General features: G+C 45.6%; 3 protein-coding genes across 3 annotated transcripts; all 3 read right to left on the bottom strand.

Moving 5' to 3' along the window:
* Positions 1-1,388: 1,388 nt before the first annotated feature.
* On the bottom strand, positions 1,389-2,566 carry avp (arginine vasopressin; the record flags this gene model as incomplete). Its single annotated transcript, XM_080003927.1, has 3 exons — positions 1,389-1,531; positions 1,656-1,860; positions 2,447-2,566. The coding sequence occupies 3 exons, from the start codon at positions 2,564-2,566 to the stop codon at positions 1,389-1,391; spliced, it is 468 nt and encodes a 155-aa protein (XP_079860053.1).
* Positions 2,567-5,062: 2,496 nt separating this feature from the next.
* ubox5 (U-box domain containing 5) lies at positions 5,063-11,388 on the bottom strand. The gene is made up of 7 exons (XM_080004185.1): positions 11,263-11,388; positions 10,625-10,682; positions 9,771-9,872; positions 8,674-9,392; positions 7,675-8,297; positions 7,363-7,542; positions 5,063-5,982 (listed from the first exon to the last, which is right to left on the bottom strand). The coding sequence occupies exons 2-7, from the start codon at positions 10,676-10,678 to the stop codon at positions 5,783-5,785; spliced, it is 1,878 nt and encodes a 625-aa protein (XP_079860311.1). The 5' UTR covers positions 10,679-10,682; positions 11,263-11,388; the 3' UTR covers positions 5,063-5,782.
* A 2,991-nt stretch (positions 11,389-14,379) lies between these two features.
* On the bottom strand, positions 14,380-19,189 carry lzts3b (leucine zipper, putative tumor suppressor family member 3b; the record flags this gene model as incomplete). Its single annotated transcript, XM_080003923.1, has 7 exons — positions 18,980-19,189; positions 18,191-18,646; positions 17,905-18,072; positions 16,353-16,481; positions 15,870-16,061; positions 15,515-15,745; positions 14,380-15,390 (listed from the first exon to the last, which is right to left on the bottom strand). The coding sequence occupies exons 1-7, from the start codon at positions 19,172-19,174 to the stop codon at positions 14,380-14,382; spliced, it is 2,382 nt and encodes a 793-aa protein (XP_079860049.1). The 5' UTR covers positions 19,175-19,189.
* Between the last annotated feature and the right edge of the window lie 1,793 nt (positions 19,190-20,982).

Here is a 20,982-nt window from a genome sequence, read left to right as displayed (position 1 = left end):
TATATAAGAGATGGATGGATGGATGGATAGATGGTTGGATAGATAGATAGATAGATAGATAGATAGATACCAATAAAATATGGCAGGATAGTTGAAAATGACCTGAACATGTTAAGCAAAACAAACCTCAAGGATTTAAGCAGCAACTATACAATTGAACAGTTCACATGCGTTGTACGAATGTCAAATGTTTTAGTTTAATTGTTTTTTTCTTCGTACATTGGTACTGGCTCGGGACCAGGAGAGGAGTGCCTGTTATTATACGCCTGTCACCCTGTGCATACCTGCGTGCCTGACGGTTTGCTTTAAAACCTCTGACCCTTCAACAGCCAATTTCAAAACAAAGCAAAAACAACAAGCTGCTGACAGAACTGAAATAGAGCATACTTGCCTGTAAAACCCAGGCATGTCGATGCAGGGCAGAGGAAGTCCTGTTCAGCGACGAACTTAGCGATTAAGAGAAATAAAACTGACATCCAATAATAGGTACAGTACAAAATGTATTATTGCAACGACTGACTACTGAGACTCAAATGGAAAACTGAAAACTTAGAGCTCACTAGTAAGGTCACCCTTTATTGAATTGGTAGATTCAATGCTGTGACTTGCGCGCCTGCACGCGCGCGCGCACACACACACACACACACACAAAGAGTGAGTAAAGAAGTCAACCAATAACAAGAATTTTGGCGTATTTTAAGAGCTGATAGAGCTTATTGTGCGTCATGACATTTCACTACATATATGTATGACCATATGTATACAGTAGGTATGTCACAAATAATCTCTTGAACTTGAGTATAGTTTGTTCATTTTTTTTCATCACACTGGAAGGTGTTGGTAATAAATCCTTATGAGGTTATTACTCAGATGGTTTCCATTTATTGGCAAAACATATATGCGCTACATATTTACACAGTGTATTATGTCAAAGCTTGCAAAAACTCAATCAGGGGTATTTCCGAATGTAATATCCCGAGAAAAAATATGTTTACAGTATGTGCATAAATATATACATTTCTATTTTATGATCAAACCCCCAATGCTGGTTTTATTTATCTTATTTTGGGCCTCAGGTAGTCAACATCTAGCAGTATCAACGTCGTTCACAATCCCCCAAATATGGTTTTCTTTTTTTTAAATATTCATTTAAACATACATTGGCAATCAGAACAAACAGACAAAAAAAAACAAACAAACAAAAAAAAAAAACAGTGACAACATTTGTGTTGTTTCCCGCCACAGCTTCACCCTAAGGACAGAATTTCATCATTGGATTTCATCGACTGGAGCTAGAAGGAAGGCAAGGCAGGGCTCACGAGAGCACAGCAGGCCTAATATAGAACAGATAGGCTTCTGTGTGACATAGGGGGTAGGAATCCTCATCGTCAGTACTCGGCCTGCCCTCTGGTTGCCACATGCAGCAAGCGCAGCAGAAGTTGTGCAGGGGAGTTCCCTTCCACTTTGGAGCCGTGGGCAGGTTCCGATCCCTGGATCTCCCCAAGGCAGTCTGAGTTCACTGCACAGCTCTCTGCCGAAAATGAACAAGTTATATAGATATATGTACGTATATGCATGCTTGTATCGTATGTATGTCAGACTTAAGGGAGAGAAATGACAAAACATAAAAGAGACGTGTAACCAGGTGGTCCTACCCGAGTTACAGCAGAGCCCAGGGGCGGCGCAGCGTCCCCCCTTGGAGCCGCAGGGTTTTCCCCCGGCCCCGCAGGGGGTCAGCAGGTAGGTCTCCTCCACACACTGGAGGGTCTCAGGGGAGCCCAAGAGGCAGCCAAACTCATCCCCACAGCAGATGCTGGGGCCAAAGCAGCGGCCCTTGTCCCCGGGCCCACATGGCATGCACTAAGGAACAGAGTGGGTAGACTCACTTTCATAAGTCTATCGTCACAATAGCAGTGGTTTTTCAATGTGGGTCCTTAGGGGTCCTTCGAGAGGTTCCAGGGGGTCCCCGGCAAAATGAGAAATAGTTAAACGTCATTGTTATTTAATTTACAGTCTCACTATTTCCTCCCTGGCTATAGTTTAGACATATATGGAAGTTTGCACTAAATAATATCAATAATTGACAAAATCCTATCAAATGAGGCCCGTGACCGGATGCTTCCTGATATGAAAAAGGTTAAGATTCACTGGTTTCGAGTTTTTTCATAGTGGGCCCCGTTTAAATTGACAAGCTATTAAAGAAGTGCATTTTAATTCTATGAACGTCGCCTTACATATTTATACAATTGACTATGAAGGTGAGAATGTGTGGGAAAGAAATGACATATTTTTATGGGAAATTTGGATTAACTATCAGCAGCACAAAACCCCAATGGAAAAGAGAATCTGCAACTAAAAGAATGCGGATGAAACCTGTTGAAAAACAAGGAATTAAACTAAAAAACTAAAAGCAAACACAAAAGTTTCAGCCAGCGGCTCAGCCTACCTGTCTGGGGTCGCCCTCGGACAGCGCGCGCTTCCCGCCGCGAGGACAGTTCTGGATGTAGCAGGCGGAGGAGAACGCGAGGAGTCCCAGCACGCAGAGCGACAGCACGGAGCGAGACATGGCGGCAAGGATGCTCTGCTCTGCTCTGGTCTGGTCTGGAGGAAGGGCGGAGGAGGGAAGGATGGCCGCTGTCCGCGTCCACTGCCCATACTTATATGAGGCGGACGTGGCGTGACGGCCGAACTGACACTCGCATTTGACGTCAGCGACAGCCTCGTTTTGTCCCGCTCTGTCGATACGCGCGCACGCCACGCACCAAGGATGAAAGTGTATTGTTGGTGTGTGAATCAAGTGTGGGAGAGAGAGCGATTGGGAGAGAGAGAGAGGAGGGAGGGAGGGAGGGAGAGAGAGAGGAGAGAGGTCGGACCTGGTATGTCCCTGCATCGGTTATCCTCAATCTAAAAAATCTACACATGAAAACAGCAATGTACCGACATGGACAAAAGATGCCTCGTCTGTATTCAAGCCCACTCTACACTTGTTTTTTTTTGGGCATAAAACCGTTTTGCCCCTCGGTGCGACGTGAGGACACACTCAAAAGATGGACCGGCAGCATTAACTCAGCTGTCGGAAAGTCTAATTAGATTTCATATTTTACATTTCCCAGCGTGCACTTTTATCACGGTGCATTTCATGGGGGGCACTTGCCGAGACCTACTACAGCAGGGGCCAGGGGTTTTAAGGGTCTTTAGGGCCCCTTATCATACTAGGCTCTGGCTGAGGACCCCCACCACCGCCAGCAGCAGCCCCAAATAAAATACAACAAAATTGAAAAATCGAAAAATCCTGCCAATAAAGTGTTTGTGAAGTGTACAGATAAGCCCCCCCCCATGGAGCTCGTCGTTTGGGGTGCGCCCCTGCCACTTGACACCCAGGACTGCCCTCGCCATCCATCCAACCATGCTTCTGTAGCGTGGGGGCGAGGGTCCAGCACTCTGAGCCGTGCGACCAGAACGGACTCAACCGGGGCGAAGAAGAAGCTCGGCGATGCCCTTCTAGACAGCCCGGAGCTTCGCGCCATATGGCGCCCTCCAGTCAAGGACCTTCCCCATTTTCAGGTCCTTTTCTGCAGAGCTTGACCTCATTGGTTTTAAGGGGCCGGTGCTCGTCGATGGACAAAAGTACAGATCTTTTACCAAAGATACAATTGATCACCATTAGTTGGGGTGAGTTTATCTTGTTGTGGGGGGGGGGGGGACAAGTCGGTTGAAAATTTAAAACAAACAAAAAACAACAGAAAAATGATGTTGCTTCCGCCTCCCTGTAATTCCCTCACAGACCCGCAGTGGGACTGTGGGCCCCACATGGGGACCCCACTTCAGAGCAATGGTGAAAAAAAGAAGAAGAAAGACCAGTAAAAGTGGTCTGACAGGACCAACAACCAGTAAAACAAAATGACAGCCTTAATGTAATTTCAAACTAATTGGAAAATAGGCAAAACAGGATCATTTGCATTTCTTACAGAGGCCTAATTGTCCAGGTCACTGTGTTGAACAACAATGTCTTGCTGCATGTTTCTCCTTGTGTTCGACTGATTAGCCGCTGTGTGGGTGATTAACATTACAGATGATGAGTCAAGATTCCTCTAATTGAATCCGTACAATTCACGCCTGTTTCTTTAATAAAATAAAAACAACGAGATCACTTAACAGTGAGACCGTTGGCGAGGTGAAACAGTTGAAACGAGATACGAGACCGATTTTCGCTTTTTTTTTTTTTAAAGAACATGTGATTTGTTTTCAGTCCGAGTGCTTATCAAACGGATATAGGATCACGACCTTGGTTATCGTCGTCATGGAAACCAAGATACAAACTGCCTTTTGTAAGTGTGAAGGCTAGGGAAAGTATCTCCCTTTTTGTTGTGAAAGTAATAACCTAACCCCCAAAATGTCAGTGAAGTACCAATTCACATGCTGCCTTGGACAGCGTTTTCAGCTACTGCCATTAAAAGAAAACTTTCCAAATCTAAAAAATGAAAAATAAAATGGAATATTTTCATTTCAAAGGAGGCACAATTTGAAGTGTCTTGAGAAGTCCCTTTAGAGAGGGTCTGCCCAAACACTTTCACACAAGAGTAAAAACCTCCCAGATTTGCATGATGTATTGTTTCCTATGTGATAAGAAAAAATATATTTTAACCATAAAAAAAAGTTTGATTTTTTTTTTAAAGAACCCACAATACATCTTGTAATGCCACACTTCAATGCCATTACAGCAAATTACCAAATCCAAAAAAAACACGAGGGCAATTTTTCTTTATTTATAATTATTATTATTATTATTATTAATTATTCCAAATGACAAGCAGCATATGATCAATATAAATGGCTGCTCAATGAAAATGTTTGTTTTTGTGTTTGTTAAATGTCTCTGAAAAAAAAAAAAAAAAAAAAAAAAAAAAAAAGACAAAGGGATAAGGTGTCTTTTTACTTCCAGCATTTAATAACAGTATTGATTAATTACAAGAGCCTTTGAACCCTCTTCCTCCCATTATACTCACTAGGCACCCTGCTGCCAGAGCTTCCTTCAGTCCCCAACCTCAAGCTTTTATCCATTCTCAACACATTTTTAATCTGACGGGCCGGGCCACCCAAGGCTGCAGCCACACTTCCAAGCGTGGCTCAAAGTGTTTTTTTTTTATTTTTTTTTTATTTTTTTATTTACACAACAGTTCTTTTAAGGTCTTTGGCTTTCATTAAAGGTCTTTATTTATCCGTGGCCGTCACAGAGTCCCGCACCCCCCGCCCGGATGCGCAACGTACTTTCATTGGTCAATCTTTGAAACAGCCAGGAAATTTAACTAATCAGGAAATAGTAATGGAAGGGACCAAGGAATGTCCATGGCAATGGGAATCCAGGATTATAATGTATCGTGTTGGGTGTTATCACTATGATTATTATTATTATAATTATTATTATAATTACATGGAGATTGCTGTCTCTTTGTCCACAGCACATAGGTACAACTAAAAATAAACCACGGGTAAAAACCCTAAGAACAGCCAAAGGGTCATGGACAGACGTATCAGAGAAGTATCAGAGAAAAAAAATTCAATTTCCCACGAATAATCCCATCAGCATCATGACCACCTTTTTGCCCCCCCACAAACTCAACCATCAATAACGTGCGAGTGTGAAGACGACAATGGAAGCAATTTATTCGTCCTTTTCAGCAGATTCTGTGACCGTACCAGATTCCGTACGAACTGCCTGCTTCCAGCCTTCCAAGGCCTTGAAAATGCGCATTTTCTAAAGGCTCCATTGAGCGTGCGATGGTCAGTGGTGCACACGTACGATGTCACTGCATGAGGAAGGGCGTTGGCAGGTCGGACACAAGATGTCTCTGGGCTTTAATACAGACTTCCTGCGTAGGCAGCTTCGACACATTAAGTGAGCGCAGAGCAGGCGGTAGACTGGCGACGTAGATGTGGTATAAGCCGAGAGGGAACAGAAACACGCAGAACACGTCTTATTCTCTGGAAAACAGATGGGGGGGGGGGAAGCAACCAGTGAGGGAGGGTTTGGTTTTTACAGATATCGTTCACGCACATCGAATCAGACCCGGATGACATTCTGTTCTATCGTGGAAAACATGAGACGCAGTGGATGACTTTCAGATTCATCATCGTCACAAGTCTCACTGTGTATTATACACTGACCAGCCACAACATCAAAACTGCCAACAGGTGAAGTGGATAACATCACACACACACACACACACACACACACACACACACACACACACACACACACACACACACACACACACACACACACACACACACACACACACACACACACACACACACACACACACACACACTTATGATCTGAATAAAAGGGAAGAATATCAAGGGCTGTTCAAGCACTTCAGCACAAAATGGGCTATTTTCATTACTTTTTCCTGAAGATGTAATTCGAGCACTTCAAGCATCTCAAGGACCTGGTAAATACCCTGTAGATTTAAAATGACATCTTAATTCATAGAGGGTATCCAGAATATCTTAAAGAAAGTAGGCAGCGAAAGAAAGTTGTTTTATGTAGTTTGTAGTCTAGTTTTATATTTCATTTTGAGGTTGTTTCCCCACAGGAAACAACAAACAAGAGTAAAGGGTGAAGGGAAAGGTTTTACAGGACGGCAGTGAGACCAGCTATGTTGTACAGTTTAGAGGCGGTGGCACTGACAAAAAGGCAGGTGGCTGAACCGGAGGTGGCAGAGTTGAGGATGTTGAGATGTCCATCGGGAGTGACAGGGATGGACAGGATTAAGAATGAGTACATTAGAGGGACGGCTCAGGTTGGACAGTTTGGTGGAAAAGTAAGAGAGGCCAGAATGAGATGGTCTGGACACGTGTGTAGGAGGGATGAGAGTTACACTGGGAGGAGGTGGCTGAGGATGGAGCTGCCAGGCAAGAGGAAAAGAGGGAGGCCAAAGAGAAGCTTTATGGATGTGGAGGACATGCGGGCGGTTGGTGTAAGGGGGGGAAGACGCGCAGAACAGAAGGTATTGGAGGCAGATGATCCGCTGTGGCGACTCCTAACGGGAGCAGCCCAAAGAAAAAGAAGAGTTGTTTCCCCACAGTGCTAACCACTGCCCCGTCCTTTAAAAAAAAAATAATAATAAAAAAAATAAAAGACACTGTGTAAAGTAAGGGTCACTTCAACAAATTGTCCTTGTGCTTCAAAATGAACTACACCTCCTCTGCAGCAGGAACATCCTGCTACTGCTGTCAGTACAAAATGCAGCAGACAGATTACCGATTCAGACCCGTTGCCAAGTCCTATCCAATAATCAATCTTATATAACTTCAAGGGCACCCGGCTCCACTATGCTATTTAATGCAGGTAGCTCCTACCTGCCGAGGCCCCTGATGTGCCTGACGTCTGGGTGCAGTTTAAGGCGTCAGGTGACCCTTCATCGGCAGGAACCAATCTGAGGGTAGAGTTTGAGGTGAAGGAGGGTCGGCCCTGCAGAGCGCTGAGGAGAGCCTCGTCCAGACTGCTGGACAAACGCTGCTCATGAGAGGAGCTAGGAACTGTGGGTAGGGGGCAAAGACCAAAGAAGAAACACCCATTCATACACAGACAGGAGATATGTTTGATGAACTTCTCCCTTCAATGGCATACAACAAACAGAATTGACGTTTATTGTTGTGTGTACCACTCACTTGAGTTTAGATCAGTTCTTGGTCTTTTTGGTTCAGGTTGATTATGCTCTGTATCCTGATTCAAAGATTCAACTGCAGAGTCCAGGCGAGATGAATAAAGTCCTCGAGGATTTTCCTTCAAATCCCATTTGTTGGGTTTATTGGAATTTGACGTTTCAGGCTGGGAATGTGATGGTCTGATGGAGTCGCACTCCTTGAACCACAAAGTCCTCTTTTGGCTTCTGATAGCCATATTGGACCGGGCAGCAAGACTGAGTTCCCCTTCACTGGTGCCCACAGAGTTTGAGGAGTCTTCCTCCACCTTAGGAACCAAGAGCCTGGAGGGTTGGGGCACCTGGGCCTCCCCCTGTCTCCCCAACGCCCTGTTCTTCAGACCCACTCCTGTCTGGAGGATGAAGTGATCAATGCGGCTTTTCAAGCGAGGATTGGGGAGAGGCTGGGAGGCTCCATTGAAGGGCACGCCGGTGAAGGGGTCGCTGGGGGGTCTCCCCCAAGTGGCTTCCCTCTGATGGTACTCGTCCAGGGTGCTGTGGTCCACCGACATCCCACAGGGAAGCAACATGGGCAGAGTCATTACTTCCTGGGTTAAGGGGTCAAGAAACTCCTCTGGAATTGATGCAGAACTAGGATCAGAACACAAGAATTTCAGAATTATTAAAAAAAAAAAAAAGAGAAAATTAGGGATGGGCCAATGCTAATGCAGATATAACTTATTTTTATGTGAAAAGTTACAGAAATCAAGAAAACTAATTGTAGTTTATGGTTATACCTCTGGAAATTCTCATATGTTTCGTAAAGAAAAAATTATTATTATTTTTTTTTATTATGCACTTGTTTTCCCTTTGAGCTGAACAGGCAATGGTAACCTCGGAATGTTTTCCGGACAGATCTCATCGAAAACCTTCATCCCGGAAGTTATAGACTAGGGGAAATAAGCCAGGCTTGTTGGAATACGCGAGATTTTTTGAATACCCCCCTGCCCTGCTCAGCAGTACATACTTGTCGGTTGTTTCTGTTTGTGGTGGTTGCTTTGGCTGATCGATCGACGAGGAAAAAAGCGAAGGCTGTGGTCGCTGTCTTTGACAGGCCTGGTGGGCTCTCCTGACCCTCTCCACTTCCTCTGCAGAACAACAGCGAGACGGCTGCCCCCACACCGCCAACGCCTTGAGCCCCAGTGCGGACGCAGCACCACCGAAGGGAACGGTCACACGGAGCTGTCTCACTGCGCTTAGGGACGGCATCCCCCTGCTCCACAACTCCTCCTGCCGACAAGCTGCAGGCTGCCCGGGGGGAGGAGAGGGGAATGGCGGCCGAGCCCGAAAGTGTGCATTACTGAAGCAGACCTGGGTTTCCTCTCTAAGTTCACAGCGACCCACCAATTTAAACTCTGGCTCAAGAGGATTTGTGTTGGTGGTTGCCTGAGGTCGCTGTTCTGACCTCCTGTAGGGGTGGCTTCTCTTTTGGTGCTCACCAGGAGCCTGAACGCTCCATGCGCGTCCATTAGAACAGTGGGATGTACAATTAAACTGCTCTTGTTTGGGCCGGTTTTGTTCACTTGAATGCAAATTGTCTTTTTGCTGGCGCTGCTCTTGGCTCGGAGCATCAGAGTTGGTGCTTATTTCCAGTCTCTTGTGGGCCTTTCCCAGATCCATGCCCCATGGCCAGAGCTCGACATCCACTCTGCATACCTCCACCTGGAAGCCGAACGTCAGTGTCACCTGAGATACAAGTAGAAAGTGTTACACATTATTCTGACCACAAAAGTACTTTAAAATTACGACAAAATGTGATTATGATTTTACTTTGTGGCTCAGATTGTCATAACACCAGAACGCCATTTGTTCTAAAAAGAGAAGTGCTAATCCTCGCTGAAAGTGAGTGTAGGCAGCTTCATAACTATGTAACTTTTATGTCCTGCTCCGAGGCAGGAATATTTTTTACTCCAAGTCAAACTTTCATCACAAATCCTAAGAGAGTTTTTCGGCTGTTTGATAGATACAGGCCCTGTGGTGTACCCCAGTAAAAGTAAAATGTGCTTTAAAAGGCAGATAGTATCTTGTCGTGTGATGATTAAAGATTCTTCTTCTTCTCCTCACCTGCACTGGCGGACGCAGGAAGTACTCTAGCTTGAAGCCCCGCCTCCGGACAGCAGGGTCAGCTGACAGAAGATTAGTGACATCATACCCATCTGCACACAACTGTTTTAGAAGTAAGAAAATAGTTTGTACAAAGTTTTTATTATTATTATCATCATCATTATTATTATTATATGCACGCTTGTAGTAGTCAGATATTTTCTAAAGCAATGTCTATGCCAAATAAAAAAAAAAAAACTCTCTTATTTCATCTTTAATAAGAAAATTACTCCTGAAAGGAAAATGCTTAATTGCATGTGCAAAAAACACACAAAATAATTTTGTAACATGAGGATTTACTTCCATCGCTGTCCATTTTAAATAATTTGTAAAGCCCTAAAAAAAGTGTCTCAAGATCTTGAGAGACTCAGCCACAGCACGCTAAGGGAGCGCTGCCCATAGCGGATTATCAAATAGCCAAAAGAATATAACAAGGTCAGCTGTGATTCAGACACCCACACACTGCCCGCTGTTTTTGTCTTCACGTCCTTGTCCACCTCCATACTGTGCTCCTTCGTTTCTACGTGCTTCTTACGGCTTCTTGGCGCTACAACTGGCATAACCAACTATATCTGTGCTTGTGACACATGCTGTATTAAGTTCTATACATCTTGTCCCTGGGTGACAGCGAGCTATGCCTAAGACCTGCGCATTGGAACTTAATGTTTTTGTCAGAAAACACAGTACAGCACAAAAAAAAAACACGGACATCTCACAAGAAATACTTGTTGCGAATGCATAAGCCACCTCCACACAAATGAGCAAGCGACTCAGGTTCATTTAGACGGTGAAATAGTTTGAAGAGCGTGAGGTACCTTGTTGCAATGGACCGCGCTTGCAAATTGTGGCAGGCACAGATTCACAACCATATTGCTGAAATCAAAAAAAGGTGGATAAAGAACAGCGTGTTAGTTTCGTTCGTTACCCCACCATTACAGGTCAAGGATATAGTTCACGGCACATCTTAAAGCTAATGTTTAAAAATTACAAAGCACTGGCTCCGACCTCCGCAAGCAGAAACATTCAATTGAAGGAGGCCTTGGGAAGTACAACTCATTCCGATTGGTATGAAGCTACAGTACGTGGTGACGACTACACAGCAGCACCGGAGGCTCGGCCACGAGATAGCTTCTCGGCGTTCGGGGTTTTCAAATGTGGACATTTGAGGGGGGGTTTAATTCAATCTTTCCACGATTTATGTTATTTTTATATTGGCAATTTTCTTAAACCATAGACATTAATACGGTGTAGATACTTGACTGCGGGAGATATTCCACATGTAGTTTTCAGCACGGCTTCTTTGCCGGTAGCTACAGTTATAAACAGGGTTATTCGTTTTCAGAAACTGAGTTGCGGGGTGCGGGGTTCGGGGTCCCTCCCAATCGACGGGGTGTACGGAGTGGACTCGGTGCGGCGGCATCCTAGCCCCAGCTAAACGCGGCTATTCAGCTACCTGCCAGCAAATGAGTCGGTCTTCCAGCCGCGAGGTACCTGGTTAACTAGTTGAAAACATTGTGTTAGTCGCGGTTTGTCGGCTCCTCGGTGCTTCGACTCCGCTCCCCTTCCCCGTTCGACAAGGAACAACCACCGCGGGCCGAAGGCGAGCCGCGTTACTTCCGGGTACAACGACGGAAAGCGAGGAGGGACAAACTTGCACGGCTGTTTTACGTTGCGGACAATTCAAGTTAGACGCGGATCGCGGTCCCCAAACCACGGATATAAATCCATAAGTACTTCAGTAGTTTTCGTAGTAAATTAATAATGCACTCGTACTGAAGTACTTTATCTCAACACAACTCCTACTTATTGAGTGAGAGGTTTTTTGTTTTTTTTAACTTCATGTTTTCAGATGAAGAAGAAACGGAATAAAATACAAAGTAGAAAAGGGTTTATTGCTACTGCTGAGTCTACTATTTTAACAGCTAAATTATAATTTCATAATAGTTTAATATATATTTATTCTATACAAATATTATTATTCAATTCTTTAATAAAAAAAATTATAAAAAAATATTTCACCTTATTTCCTATTGTTGTCAGAATGTAAATTGTTGATGCAGGGGTTTAATATTCATGGTTAATTTTTATATAATCATATATTCAATCTATCCACCAATTCACTAATGCTGGAACATTTATTTTAGCCTCGATGTTCAAAAATTAACAACATCACTCATTGCATATCATTGTTGGTTTAGCAAGGATTTAGATCTGTCCAAAATCTATACAGTCAAGCCATTTTGGGTGCTAAACCCGCTGCTTCTGCCACGCATTAGCTAGGAATCACACAACATCCTCCAATCACCACGGTGACTTGTAGATTTACTTGTTTGAACGACGACAACAACCCACGTTTTTCACGTATCTTTATTGATTCTGCTGATTTTTAGCAAAGGGATGGTTGTAGTCAAGCCAGAACAGTACCAGTAACAGAAATGCAAAACATAAAAGAACATGTATAAAATTCGGAGCATCTTGTTTTTCTAAACAATACAATAACTACATTTATCACCTACATCAAGAGGAATATAATTTTTGGACAGGGTTGCTGTGATTGCACCAATATGTCAGGCCAACAGGCTATCTACAGAGTTTTCGAGAAAAAAAACAAAACAAAAACAAACAAAAAAAAAAAACAGAAAGGAAAGCTCAAATGGCACATAGCTACTCTGTCAATTCACCATTTAACATAATAACAGATGATGTAAAGATGATAATACTATGTAATACATTAGTGATAATTAGGTAATATTCTTAAGCAACATCTTTATAAGCTGGCATAAACAACACATAGAAAAGCCATGATATTCACATGTGAGGCCGGCCGCGGGCCTCCGTCCTGGGACTCCCGTGTGGTAGCCTATAGTGCAGTAGCCTGACGCAGCCTTCAGAGAGGCAGCACCTTTTCTTGCCAAAGTACATGACCTCCCTCTGTTCTGCCTGATCTGAATAAACTACACACGGGGGAAAGTAAAGATAGTTTGTCATAAAAACGATATACAGCTTTCATCAGGCGCTTGACCTTCCTCAGTTTGAAATTGAAGCCGCGCTGTCGCATCAAGCCTCAGTGTACAGTGTATTATACTTAAAGCCACAATATTTACCCTTTCTATTAATAACTCTTTCCTTTTTCATATTGCCACTAGTCCCTCTATCACCAGTCTCGTAAAATTAAGCTTTTATATATGCATATGCATACACGTACACACACGCGCACACAGATATGCATACATTCATTCATTCATTCATACATCCACACATATGTACATACATACAAACGCTTATAATCTTTAACAACATATGGATTTTTTTTTCTAGTATGACATACATTCTATAGAACTTATCAACTTTGGGGATACTAACTGAATTATAATATTTCTTGGCTGTAAATGCACAAAGTGAATGACACTGTTTTAATAACTCAATTAACATCGTGTGCTTCCATTTGTATTCCCATTGCACCGTTTCCCCGTTTGTCGAAAGAGGATAGAAACCATTTTCTATTAACTCTCACTGGAGATGTGAGCACCGTAAAAAGCTCTCCGATGATCTCTAGAGTTCATCTTCAGTCACTGCAAGCGGGTCTGCAGCGAGGGCAAACCTGTGGATCCCACATCCCTGAAATTTGCTTCGTCAATCAGAGATTGGGCTGATTATCTACCAGACCTATTCATTTAAGTCACTTTGTAGAAAATATAATCTTTGTAGGTCTTAATGATGTATGTAGAGGTGTCTTTCACTGCGAAACCCATGCATAATATTACCTAAATGTCCAATATGACCTTTTGCTTGTTTTACTGAGAGAATTAGAGCTAATGTTGTAATCATGCTGGATTTTAAAAATGATAATCACGTCATGTGTGATTATAATAGTCTAACTGTAAAATAATTATATCAACCTGACCTTTTCACCAGTTTTCGGGAAAAGGTCACAGTCTTGGGAAAAGAAATGCTGAAAAGCATGGAATAAGGCGCTCTATGGCCGAAGATGCACGTTGTCATCACACATTCTAACTCCAAATTCAAATTTTACATAACCACTGACATAGTACTCGATGATATGAAAAACCACATTATATCCTCAATAGTTTCTGACGTTATCCCTGATTTTCTTGGTCCTTTTTCTGAAATGGGTGTTAAAGGTCCCCATTGTTAGTGCTGTAATCTAAGCAATTCCAATAAATATATATTTTTTGTCACCCATTAGTCACTTTTCACGAATACTGTCTGATATTGCAGATTGCGGTGAACAAGTATTGGGTGAAACGCTGCTTAGGAGGTTCGACATGATTGGTTGATTAAAACAAAGTTGTATTTCCCATTGAGCTGTCCTTGACTGTTATGGTCAATGTTGCATTCTAGTAATAGGCCTTTGTAACTGTTAAGTGTATATTGTAGCTTTGAAATGTAATATTAGTGACAGCACAGTATGTACAATGAACTGTATTGTTCTCCTCTATTGTAGACAGAGATAGGTTATCTATTGTTTTTGACGTTTTTCCCGGAAGAGGCCCTTGCATCTGTGCATTGTATTCGGGTGTTTGTATCTCGCTGTTGCATGGAGCTGCTCTTATATCTCAGTTGATTCTATCCTCTCCAGGCGTGTGGGTCCTGCCCAGGGCGGGGCGAGCTGGTGGAGAGACGGCGGGCCCTTCTGGTCCTCGGAAGGCGGAGAAAGGGTAAGAGCGATGGGAGCGGGGAGAGAGGCGGAGGGTTGAGGAGAGAGAGGGGAAAGAGCCGGCGGCGGCGGGGGAGAGTTGGAGGAGGAAGAAGTGGAGGGAGTGGCGCTGGACGCTGTGGTGGTTTTGGCTCCCATCTGCCCCATGCGTTTCTCCAGAGCCTGGTTCTTCTGAAGAGTCTCCACGTAGCTGAGCTGTAACTGTGCCTGGTATTTTAAAACACGCTCCTTCTCGTCCTGCCAGGTGTGTCGCTCCTGGTCAAAGTTCAGGGCCTGGCGCTCCCGCTGCTGCCGCTCCAGCCGCAGTGCCGCCTGCAGCTGCTCCAGCTGCCTGCGCAGGTCCCCTGCCTCATCCTGGCGTAGCTGGATTTCCTGGCACAGCTGACTGTCCTGCCTTAGTTGTAGCTCCTGGCGTAGCTGGGGCTCCTGACGCAGTTGAACCTCTTGGCGCATTTGGGCCTCCTGTCGAAGCTGAACCTCCTGGCGGAGTTGGGCTTCTTGACGTATTTGGGCCTCCTGGCGGAGTTGCGCCTCCTGACGGAGTTGGGCCTCTTGGCGCATGTGCAGCTCCTGGTTGACGTGGCCGTCCTGGCGATGCTGCAGCTCTCGCCACTGCGCCTCCTCACGCTGCTGCCTCTCCTGCCTCTGAGCCTCCTGCCGCTGGGCTTTGGCTTCATCGCTCTGAAGACTGAGCAAGGTGTCAGATGTGGAGTTGAGGGGGGTGGATGAGGATTCGGAGGGGCCTCTTGGGCAGTGCAGAACTCCCCAGGGGGGCAATAGTCCTGCTGCAGCCAAGTTAGGAGCCATGTTAATTTCTGCCCCTCTGCCCACCTCATTGAGAGCCCGCTTCAGACTGAGCACCTCTGCCTCAAATACACCCAGTTTTTCTCTGAGGATAGACACCTAAGGAAAGAATCATATTTGTCTTATGGCAGTATAGCATTCAAAAGCTGTGTATGTGTATTTGTCATTATTTGTTCCCAAGCCTTTACATTTTCCCTCAAGTGTGTAAGAAATATCTGCAAACCTCAGAGAGAGTCCTCCTCAGCTCTCCCTCACACTTTTCCAGGTCACGACTCCTCGAGCTGTAGGAGTCTTTCAGTCCGAGCATGGCCTCCTCCCGTTCCCTCAACTGGGCATTCAGCTCTTTCAGCTGCCCCCTCAGGGCCACCATCTCTCCGGCTCGCTGGGTCACTTCTGCCTGGCTCTCCCTCAGCTGCTGCTTTAGCAGGGAAATCTCACCTGCCTTCTGGCACACCTGCAGGACCAGAACGAAAACAGAGGGGAATTGGTTGTGAAGACATTAGTGGCAGTTATTAAGTTTTCATGACTAACTGAATCCACATGCAGTATGCATATAGGGAAACGCACGACTGTCTCACCTCCCATTTGGTCTCCTCCAGGCGAGGCAATATGTCTGCCTGCTCCTTCCTGTAATCCAGACACTTTCTCTCCAGCTCCTCTCTCTGGGCCAGCAGAGCTGCCATCTCCTCCTGGAGCCTCCTCTTGTCCTGGGACAGACGAGTTATCTGGGCCTGCAAGGCTGTCTGGGAGCGCTGGGCACGACGTGTAACCTACGGACAAACATACACCCCATTTGACTTTTGATTGTATCTTTTCATTTGAGCACAGATGCCTGGTGGCAGTTTTATATTGAATGTATTCTGGATTTTGCATGTCATTGTATAAACTGTTATTTAAGTACTTTGGGTGATGAATAAAAATTGAAGGAATAAATGATAGTGTGCACATGTAAAATCAGCTCTTATCAATATGAAAAATACAGATTAACCGTAGGTATAATGTGTACGTGTTTAAAATGTGTATGGAAGAGCACATGCGGTTAAATGTGTACGCGCGTTCACCTGCTGCAGCCGTGAGGCGTAGTTCTGTCGCAGCTCATCCATTTGGCGCTCCCAGACGCGCTGCTTTTCCTCAAACACCTGAATGATTGCTGCCTCACTTTGGTCCAAGTTACGCCGCATGTGTTGCACCTGTTGGCAACGCCGACGACACGAAGGGTTTTTGAGAAAACACCCGCAAGATTTGTACAGTCAACCTCCCGAGTCAATAGAGTGAGGCAGGAGTACGCGAGAAGGGAATACAATTTGTTTGTGATAGCCCAAAAGTTGTAAGTACCACAAAAAAGTTAATAAAAATTATAATAAAAGGGGATCTATTATGGGTCTCTGATGGGTTTACTAACACACACATAGTGAATTAAGACAGCTCTGTCAGTTTTTTGTGAGATGCGGCTTCCCTCCCGACATACGTCATCGAAGTTACAGTATACTGTGTATAACACTTTAGTGGAATTAGAACCGCCTCCATCAGAGTAAGTCCATCCGCACCTGGAGTGTGACCGGACAGGCTATCATCGAAGCTAAGAGCCAATCACGGGAAGTGCTCTGTTGGCTGTAGAGACCAGCACAAATCTTTTAAAAGAAAGATTAATTAATACCAACTGTCCGTGACAAAACCGCAGATGAGGAAAATCTAAGTATTTAAAAATAAATCCTGCTGTGTGTTTCTTTCTGTGTGTGTGTGTGTGTGTGTGTGTGTGTGTGTGTGTGTGTGTGTGTGTGTCCAGGTCAGGTTACTGTAGGCTGCGCTCCGTGTTTCTCCAAACAAAACCGTAGATGTATTTATTTTATTTTATTTTTGACGTTTCCGTAATTAAATTAAACAAAAGAGTCTCCAAGCTCCGCCCTGCTCCAGACACCACGCTGAAAGACGGAACAAACTTTTAAATGAGTATGAGTGAAGATTCAGCAACTGCATTTCTCATTTCTCGCCTCAATTTTTTTTAGAAACAGATTTTAGTGAACTGATAAGCTGACATCAGTGAAAGTTTACAAAGAACGGAATCCGGAGTAAAGCTCAATCCCCGTTGGCTCACAGAACTAGGGGCCTCGGGAGGGTGGCTCCACCCACTGAAACAGCCCGTTTTCAGACCGGTTGGATTGGACGCATGTTAGAATGGCTCGAATGCATAATTCATATTTTCAGAAAAAAAATTAAAAAACATGTTTTGAGGACCTCAGAGACCATATATGAAATTGGTGAAATGGAGCAAAATAGGTCCGCTTTGATAAATTTAAAGATTGTTCTCATACCTGGATAAATAACAATATTTTGAAGCCACAAGCTAAGAAACCACCCTTGGTTTGGTTCAGGGTTTGTATCCCTATGCCATCATAAACACTGTGTTTGTTTTTTTGTGGCTTCCCTTTTATTGTGCAACCTTGTGTTTTAGAGTTTTCTTTTCCAAAGCATTTGGAGCTCGATTGAGCTCCATTATTTAAGAACAGTAACGCTATAAATAATTTTATTTTAATTTTTCAATTTACAATTAGTGAAGTACTGTATAACTGCTATATGCATTTGGAAGTGCAGCAAATGTGAACGACCTCTGACCTCTTGTTCTTTCTCCCACAGCCGATCCTCCAGGTCCTGGATGATGTCGTCGGAGGACGGGGACGGGCGTAGAGGCGCTGGGGCGTCGCTCAGGTGGCTCAGCCTCTGGTAGGACAAGGAACTCTTTCCTGAGGAGGAACGGCCGCTGTCTGAGGTGCTAAGTCCATTCTGGAAGGGAAAAATAAAGTCTGAGCAACGCATCCACACAACACAACCGGTTTCTTTGAGACCCAAAATGTTGGTCAGTTTGCCACATCTCAAGTGTCTGAACGTGTCAACGAAATACCTGGTAGCCAGGTTTGTCCAGCTTATCCAGTGCAGCTGCCACCCCCGCCGTGCCCAACCTGTTGATGTGGCTGGTGGACGCGCTGAGGGGCCCCAGGGCCACCGGAGGGCCGTAGCCCGAACCGGAGCCCGTGTAGGTCGGCAGGCTCGTCAGAGAGTTCCTCCCTGAATCGGACATCCCTGCCTGGACGATTTCATTGCTATTCATTCCCCCCTCATTTCCTCTGACCCTCACTGGGCTATCCTGGTCAAGGAGGAGCGCTTCGGGGACCTCTCCCGATTCTCCCCCATCTCTGCCTCTTCTGCCGCTCCTCCCCTCACCCATTCCTTCATTCCTCCCCTCAGACTTTCCCTCGCTTCCGGACCCTCCTGCTTGGCCTACCAGGTTCTGCATGGAGTGGAAGCTTTTGGGGACCACCGGCTTGAAGGCAGAGGGACGAACCAGCCCCGAGTTGTTCTGGTGAAAGCGCGAGAGAGAGGAAGACAGAAATACAGAGACAGATGCGGAGGGAGAGGCAATTAGCTGAAACAATATTCCGTTGAGAGTACACAATAACATAATTGAGATCACTGAAAAAACACAGCTTGCTAAAGAGAGATTGTCCAGCCCTGGACATAAAAAACAGGAACATACTAGGAGAACTCCAAACTCAAACAATCGGCCTGACGCCTAAATCATTTTAAGACCAATTATGCGTGCTTTGTTTACCACTCAAACCACCTTAAACCACTACTCACAGCTTTTCATGCGCTAAAAATGTCCCGTTTGTATCGGTGAACCGGGACGTACCTGCTCCAGCTTTCCCGAAACAGGCAGGATCTTGGGAGGGTTGTGGTTTGGGGGGTTCTGGCTGCCCGGGTTGTTGTCGTCCTTTCTGGCCGCGGCCATCTCCCTGTGCTGGTGCGCATTCATGGCGCCGCCGCTCTTGTCGCCGGCTCCCAGGCTCACGATATTCCCGCAGACATCGAGGCCTCCGCCCTGCATCTCCCTCTCTCTCTCTCTCTCCAGTCTCTCGTTCTCCAGCCTCTCCCGCTCCCGCTCCCTCTCCCTCTCCCTCTCCCTCTCGATCTTCTCCCTCTCGATGCGCTCCCTCTCCCGCTCCCTGGCCCTCTCCCGCTCCCTCTCCCGCTCCCTCTCCAGCCGCTCCCTCTCCACCCGCTCCCTCTCCCTCTCCCGGTTCCTCTCCCTCTCCCGCTCCCTCTCCAGCCTCTCTCGGTCCCAGTCTCTGTCCCGGTCCCTGTCTCTGCCCCTCTCCCCCCGCTCGCGCAGCCGCTCCCTCTCCCACTCCCGCTCCCTCCTCGCCGCCAGGTTCCCGCACTCCAACTGGTTGTTGTTGGACGGGGCGGTCATGGTACATTCTGTGTTGGTGAAGGAGGCCGTCTCGGTGGGCCGGTCCGTCCCGGTGCAAGTCCCAGTCCCAATGCTAACGCTCCCTCGCTCATCGCTCGAAGCCGTCCCGTCAGATATAGTGGCCGGGGGGCGGGGGAGGCGCTCGGCACTGCAGCTCCGGTCGGCGGGGCAACGGCGAGAGAGAGGAGGGGCCCGGGGCAGGGTGGTCCGTGTGCCCACTGACTTCATGGCAAACTCCTGCTCTCCTGCCACCCCACTCCCAACACTGCCCATAGTGGGGGTCAAAGGTCAGGAATTAAAGGTTAGGAGTCAGGATTGAAGGGTAGGGTCACATACACATCACACTTGGAAGTAGTGTGGGTCATCACAACCTAATGCAGGTAGTGGGGGCACACACACTAGAGAAACACAGAGAAAACAGGAAGTTATACAATATTGTAATTACACAATAAGTCATTACACAATACGTCTGGCAGTGCTCCAACAGTCTAATGCAGGTTTGTTTAAAATAAACGCTTCCGTTTAATTCTCCTAATGAAACAAAACACTCCATTACACTCCCCCTTGCCCTGTATTGGGATTGAGTACTAACTCCCACCAAACTCCCTTGGACGTACAAGCACTCACAGAACCCAAAATACAATCATGTTTATATTACTTTAGTGGTATTCGTACCTCTCTCTCTCTCTCTCTCTCTCTCTCTCTCTCTATAAACTAATCGCATCGGCGGCGCTCGCAGAAGCACCTGGGCATCACCACTCTAAAAATAAACCCTAAATCAGCGGTTTACACGGGTGTGCGTGTTTCTGAATGCATGTGAACCCACACTACAGCCTCCAAAGGTTCTGGATGTGATTGATGTGGTGATTCAAATAGATGGGCACGATTTCGGTTTTTTGTTTTTTTTCGTTTACGGCCTTTTTTCACCAAAACAACGGCAACGATGATACCGTGCTCGCGCGTCCGCACGAGAGGAGGTCCACGTCACCCAGTCGAGGGCTGGGCGATATATCGCTGTAACACCGATATCATGACTCCAGACTCGATGTCGTCCGGGGTAATAATAATAAGGTGATGTAGTCAAATGTCTTCAAGGCTTCATCAAACGAATGCATTTTTCCGAGCTTCATCGCCCATTGTAGTGGCTGTTATTTACACCGCTACCTGCTTGCTTACAATAGCCACATTACTAATGATTGCTTCGAATATATTTCTTGCGTGGAAATATCTGATAAAAGTCATCCCCGAAAAATGTCCTCACATTATCGATATCGGGGAAAGGCTGTCGATCAAAAAATATCATCCTATTTGATTTTGTCAAAATCGCCCAGCCCTGACCACGACTATACCTCGATATAACCTGCTGGTGTGTATTTGTATGCATGCATGCGTGGAAGAGAGACAGAGAGAGAGAGAGAGAGAAAGGGATGAAGCCGAATTTG

This window comes from Zeus faber, assembly GCF_960531495.2.
Source record: "Zeus faber genome assembly, chromosome: 7".
NCBI classification, from domain to species: domain Eukaryota; kingdom Metazoa; phylum Chordata; class Actinopteri; order Zeiformes; family Zeidae; genus Zeus; species Zeus faber.
This window is presented reverse-complemented; position numbering and strand designations above follow the sequence as displayed.